At 43.8% G+C, this 7,035-nt stretch overlaps 1 protein-coding gene across 1 annotated transcript; it reads right to left on the reverse strand.

Annotated features, from left to right (window-relative positions):
• Positions 1-212: 212 nt before the first annotated feature.
• On the reverse strand, positions 213-5,992 carry IL17F (interleukin 17F). The gene is made up of 3 exons (XM_030870493.2): positions 5,966-5,992; positions 1,671-1,876; positions 213-477 (listed from the first exon to the last, which is right to left on the reverse strand). The coding sequence occupies exons 1-3, from the start codon at positions 5,990-5,992 to the stop codon at positions 213-215; spliced, it is 498 nt and encodes a 165-aa protein (XP_030726353.1).
• Between the last annotated feature and the right edge of the window lie 1,043 nt (positions 5,993-7,035).

Raw genomic sequence — 7,035 nt, forward strand, 5'->3', positions numbered from 1 at the left:
ATTCTCCTCCATCTATTTTCAGGGGGGTGGGACATTGGAACATCTCAGGACCGTATAAAGATTCTGAAGCCCCAGAAAGTTACTCTATCTAATACAGAGCTTTGAGAGTCCCATGCAGATCTTATGAAGAGACCTGGGAAGTGGAGAGAATTGGGAACCACACAGGACTCATGGCAAAGTGCTGGGTAAAGAGGGGCGTTTCTACATCTTCTTCAGCTGAGCTGATCTGCCGCCCTCAAGCCACGCACGTAGCGGACGATGGGGGTGACACAGGTGCAACCAACAGTCACCCGCACCTTCTCCAGCCGGAAGGAGCGAGAGCAACCCTGGGACTCCCTCCGGAGGACCAGGAACTCTTGCTGGATGGGGACGGAGTTCATGGAGCTGTCTTCCTTCCCCTCGGCGTTGATGCAGCCCGTGTGCCTGCACCGGGCCTCTGCGATCTCGGAGGGGTATCGGTGGGGGTCCCGGGTGACGCTGCAGGAGGAGCAGGGAGAAGCCGATGGTGAGACCGGGGGTGGGAGGCGGGGAAAGATGCACAAAGGATGGGGGCCCCGCGGCACTGGGCGCCCACTTGCAGGGAGGCGGTGCCGTGCAACTCAGGGCGGCAGCGCAGGCGCGGAGCAGACAACCTGGACTCAGACGCAGGCCCGTGGCGGGTGCTACACTCCTTAGGCCTCAGTTCCCTCAACTTTAAAATGGGGGTTCGCAAATTCGTTTCCTGTGGGATTGTTACCAACACTCGGTGATACAAATGCGTATGAAACGCCACACCGTAAAACGTTGGCATTCCATACATGTTAGATCTTTTAGTTCATTTTCCTTTTCCTTTTTATTATTATAATCATCATTCATTCTTTGGTTAGAGGCTGAACATCACTAGGAGGTCCCCCAGTACACAGTCTACAAAGCCTGCTGCTTGGGAAAGAAAACCAAAGCCCCGGGGGGTTGGTGAATCCAACGCCTTCTTTCAATTTCTCCCTGAATAGACCCCTTGCGGGGGGGGGGGGGGGGAATAAAGGCAGCAAAGCCAATCAAGCCAGCTGGCAAGCGTACACTCTGGCTTCCCAAGGCAAGCAGTGCGGGCAGCCCTGGAAGCACTGCTAATGGCCCTCGGGCTCTGTTTTCATACTTATATTTAGAGCATATAAATGAGTGCTTCCTATTCCGAGAACCTCCATGTGAGACAAAATCCCAAGTCTGTACCCTGAACATCCTCAGCTAGCATCCCTTTCCCAAACTGGCCTTTCTCCTCCACTCTGGCCTCCTCCACACTCCTTGAAGACTGAAATCCAATCTGAGTGGCTCTCTCTGAACTGACTTTTCTGGTTCCCACTTATCTCCATGCAGAGACCATTATGTGGGCTGCTTTAAAGAGTCCTCTCTTCCAGCACAGAAAGTTTGTAAATTCCAAATCCAGGGCTGCATGAAGCAGAAAAGGGCAAAGCGTTGATGAGAGTTTGGAAGCAAAATAGACCTTCGACCACATAGGAGGACTTAGCCCAAAATAGCAAGAAAATGTGAGCACCCAGGGAAAGGGGAATTTCCATTTTTCAGAGTGAATGTAAGGACTATTATTTTTTCTATATTTTTGAAATTTTCTACTTATGGTTAGAATAAATTAACATGTTTTTCAAAAGAACGTGGAGGTCAGTCTCCTTGGCACATACTTGTAATCCCAGGGGGTGCTGGAGCGGTTCTGGAAGCCTTGTGAGAGGGGAATGCCCTGATTCTGCCTGAGGATGCGGATGTCAACCCTCACAGTGTGGTCCTCCGGAGGCGGGCAGAGGGCAGGATCCCCAGCTTTGGGGGTTTTCCGACCTGCCACCTCCCCCAGGAGGGTCAGCCCCAATGTCAACAGCAGCAGGGACTTGACCTGGAAATAGATGAGAATGGAACTGGTTAGGGACTCTGGTGTCACTTGCTGACAAGAGACAGGTCATGCTTCAGCTGAACTCAGCATCCCTGGGATGGGATCAGGGCTCCTCTCTGAACCTCAGATCCTCACCTGGCAACAGGAACAGTCATAATAAGATACCAGTGTACCAACCTGAGAACTAAACTCATTAGCCTGGTGATTGAGCCCTCCACAGTCCGAGAGCTCCTGAACAGGGAGAAAGACAGATGTCAGGATCTGGGATCTGGGTTTAAATCCTGACCTGGTCTCCTCACTGAGCCTCTGCTTTCTCTTCTTTCCAGCCAGAGCATAACACTTGCTTCATAATAATATTCCCAAGATTAAATAAAACGTTCTTTGTAAAGCACCTACAATAAAAATAGGGGCTTAAGAAATGATAACTCTTGCTTTTAATTTCCAACCTCACATCCATGAATCCTCCACAAAACTCTTTGTCCCAGCCATCCCTCCACCTGAAATACACTGCCCCACCCCTATCCATCCAAATCCTCCCCTTCCATCAGGGCCCCACTAGGACTCCGTCTCCTCCAGGAACTGTCCTGAAAGTAGTTCATTCATAAAGCTTTTACCATCTAGCACTCAAGCAGCCCTTCTTTATTGTCTGGACATGCAGTATTTGTGTTCATACAGATCTACACCTATTAGATGGTAAGTTCCTGCAGGAGAACATGTCATAGAACAGGTGTTCCAAAATACTTTCTGGATGAATGAAAGAGCGGGTGAGTGAATGCATGAACAAAACAATCCATTTAAATTAACAACACAGTTAAGCTCAATGCATTAAGAAAAACACCATGCAAAACCAACTATAGCAGAGTTCCAATGACCCGTGCTGACTGAAGGAAGCAGAGGCACTAGGGATGCGTAAGAGAGAAATGGAAACTATTTCTCTTTAGCTCCAGAAAATATATTTTTTATACTTACATTGAAATATCCGTTTATCTGGTATTACAGGAGTACACAAAGAAAGCGTTCAGTGAAGACCTAACTAAAATAAAGGAAGAGCTAAAAATCTCTCCAGCTTCCCTTTCTCACGACCTGCTTTGCTCACCCCACGGTGACCACCGACCCTCTCTGGCGATGGACAAGCCTCATCACCAATACTCAACATAATGCAGACCCAGGGCTGAAAGTGAGTTACTTTCATCCTCAGGGCTCAGTGTCGTTCAGGCTCACACCTTCCATGAGTTAGGGTTGGGAAGGTGCTTAGACATGTTGATTTAAAGGACCTTCTTTTTATCTTTTGCAAGTGCTGGAGGCAAGAAATGATAAGAGTAAACAAAAAGGTCATGGTGTCAAGTGCTGTACTAATGTAGCTGATACTAAAAAGAAGCTGAAAGCAAGATTGACCCAGATAAGCCTGAAAGAGGCTGATTTCCCTCCAGATAATCAGCAGGTGTCTACTTTTGTCTCTTGCAATCATTCATTCATTCAACAACTCTTTCCCGTCTCTGGAGTCAAAAGTCCTGGGTCCATAACTCAGTTCCAGGACTCTTACTAGCTGTGACTCAGTTTCCTCCACCAGCAAATGTGGAGATTAAATGGTAGGACCCATATATAGCATGAAGAGCAGGGCTGGGACGTGGAGAGTATTCAGTATAGGTACTATTGTTAAGTCTACATTGTCCTAATGATACACAGTGGACGGGAAAGATGTGGAATTTGCCCTCACGTAACTTCTGTCTAGACAAAGCACTATGACATTTTAAAAAGTAAAAGGATGCCTGCTTAGACAAGACAGTCCTTAGCTTCCCAACATGCTCAGCTCAACCTTTTACTTACTGCACTGTGAACTCCCGTAAAGAGAACATCTGAACACTTGTCTCCTGAACTCACCTGTGATTCATGCTCACCCCATGTAGGAACATGCTCCAGAACCCGGGCAGCTCCTAGCCCATAAGAGTTTGCCTTACCACCGTATTGAGGAGGTCCTGTGTGCCTGCACCTCCAATTTCTAATCCTATTCTAATGTCCTTTGCCCTGTCATGTTTCTTGCTGACAGTACAACAGATTTCTTCAAAGAAACCAAAAATAGACGTGGCTTTAGAACACAAAACTATCCAACAAATTTGTTTAAACACAATGGCTTTAAATTCAGAAATCTTGCTTCTGAACCATTCAAGGAAAAGAATATTACTTGGAGCCAGTAAACCTAGATTCATGTCCTCATTCTTGGGCATACAGTATCCAGTGATGTTAAATCACTTAAATTCATTGAGCTGTTGTTCATCTGCACAATGGGGAAAGTCGTCCCAATCCACTCCCCTGGATTGGTGCAAGACTCAGAGGTAAAAATAATGACATCATTAATATTAATATTTAACATTCTAATTCGAAAAGATACATGCACCCCAATGTTCACAGTGGCACTGTTTACAGTAGCTGAGACATAGAAGCAACCTAAATGTCCATGGGCAGATGAATGGATAAAGAAGATGAGGTGTGTGTGTGTGTGTGTGTGTGTGTGTGTGTGTATATATATATGTATGTATATATAGTGGAATACTACTAAGCCATAAAAAGAATGAAATAATGCTATTTGCAGTAAAATGGATGGACCTAGAAAGACCTAGAAAGAGAAAGACAAATACCATATGATATCATTTATGTGTGGAATCTAAAATATGATACAAATGGACATATTTACAGAACAGAAACAGACTCACTGACATAGAGAACAAACTTACGGTTACCAAAGGGGAAAGGGGGTGGGTGAGGGATAAATTAGGAGTTTGGGATTAACATATAGACACAACTATATATAAAATAGATAATCAACAAGGACCTACTGTATAGCACAGGGAACTATATTCAATATCCTGTAATAAACCATAATGGAAATTATGGTTTATTTATTCACTTATATATAACTGAATCACTTGCTATATACCAATGTTGCTAATACAACATTGTAAATCAACTCTACTTCAATTAAAAAAAATTTATTGAATGCTTTCTCTATCCTTATTGGTTGTTATATTAAAATGGCCAAGTTAACTAAAAGCCATGCCTGCATATATCTGCTATTTCAGAGAATAGGTTTAGTCATTCTCAATGATATCAATTAATCCTTCCATAAGGGAGATACCGTTATTATTCCTCTGTACAGATAAGAGGAATAAGAATGCACAGAGAGGCTAAGTAACTTACCCCAAATCCCACACTTGGTAAGTGGTGAGGCCAGGTCTGTCTGACTCCAAAGCCCATGCCCCCTAACTACTGCACTTGGCTGCATTTCTTACCATCTCTAAAACAATATATGAATATAACATAGTATTATCATCACCATATGCCATGACCTCTTATGAAATCCAATCTCTTTTAAGTTGCATGGCTTGTAAAAAGAGAGAAGAAAAGGAGTATTTAAACCAATAATATGGTGAGTGGTTTCCCAAGCCCTGCTTTCATGCTGCTGTATTTTAAATTCTTCGAAGGTCTTACCTGACGAATGCCAGGTGAGATTCTAGACCCAGGGGATGCAGATTTCCATCACATTAACATCTTCCTCTCCTCCAGGAGGAAGAAGACAATGCAAAAATGATCAGCTCTCAGAGATGTGTCGAATGTCTCTCCCATAGGAGCTGTCCAAGTGCATCACCAGGTGGTTTCACTCCCTGCATCCAGGGCACTCCTTGTCATCTGCTCATCTTGGGGGAATCATTACCCCTATTGGGGCCCCAGCTTCCTTGGTTAAAATCAACATGTACAGATCCTAAAAGTCTGGCTAAGCTCCCCCATGAGATGAGGGCCAACTTAACTCTACAATGGTGGCCACAAGAGAGACCATGTCCAGTTTGTGATGTCAAGAACTTCAAAAGCTAACACCAACTATGCCAGAGCCATCGGTGAAGAGCTATGGTTTTACACCCCATTATAATTTCTGGTTATTTTTTCTTTTTCTCCACCAGACAAGGATCAGCGTTAAAGTCAGCTCTGTTTTTTAAAGAAATGACCCCCCAAAAGACCCCAATCTAGCATCATTCCTTATAAATCTGCTTTCCTGAAATCCTAGGGATGACCAACACAAGAATGATCCTGACTACTCACCACGGCCACGTCACGCAGGAATGTCATTGTCACTTTGCTCTGGTCACCTGTTTCGTGCAGGAAGCTCTTTCTGTGCTGTGTTGCCTTCTGTGTGCCCGTGTGGTGTCAACGAGAGCACTGTTGGTTTTATAGCAATCTCTGTCCTTGTTTCAGTTGACCTGCTTACTGTCTAACTTGTGGTTGCCCCAGAGTTACTGACGAATGTAGTGTTTTTTTTTTTTCTATTCCACTTCCTGAAGGGGAATCGAAGGGGGACCCTAAAAAGGGATGATGAAAAAAGAATCAAATCTTCCTCTTCTTCTGCCCCACTCCCACCCCCATTGTCCTCACACTACAGCAAATTTTCTTATGTACTACAGAGATGAACCAAGTGACAAACTGCTGTCATGATCTTTCATGTTCTTCCACAAAATGGCTAAGAACTCTAGTCACGCACCTTACATTCTACTTTCCAGTCATGCAATATAAACTGAGATTTAAGTGGATAAGTCATCCTTCGAGGAGGCTCGGTATTAAACAGAGGACTATCTTTAGCTCCGCTTCATGAATGGAAAAAACAAAACCAGAGAAATGAATGGCATCAGTGAGAGATTCAGAAATTATATCCCAGGCAGTTAGTTTCATGGTCTCCCTGAACTAATTCTGTTTTAACCCCATGGTTAGACTCCTACCAGTGTTTGATAGATTGATAATCATTACTTATACAACATATAAACAACTATTATCTTGGCTGTGTCTGACTGAAGATGGTTTGATTTTTTAAACTAAATGGATTAGCAAGTAGAACCTTTAAATGCTCTGATGTGTAATTTTAAATGACTTGCAAAAATGTTAATTTATCTTAGTTCAGTTCAGGTCAACATTTATTAAGCACTTGCTGTATGCTGGGCATTATAGCCTAGGGATACACAGACATTTCTGAAATAACAATAACTTACTCTTTTTAATGCCCATTAAGATCAGGTAAAATTACACATGCTCTGTTAATAAGGCAGGGCACATTCTAGCAGGGTGAGGTTACTCTCCTCCATCACGTGTTTGAACAAGTTTGCCCCATTTTCTTTAAATGT

This window comes from Globicephala melas, chromosome 11 (assembly GCF_963455315.2).
Source record: "Globicephala melas chromosome 11, mGloMel1.2, whole genome shotgun sequence".
NCBI lineage: Eukaryota > Metazoa > Chordata > Mammalia > Artiodactyla > Delphinidae > Globicephala > Globicephala melas.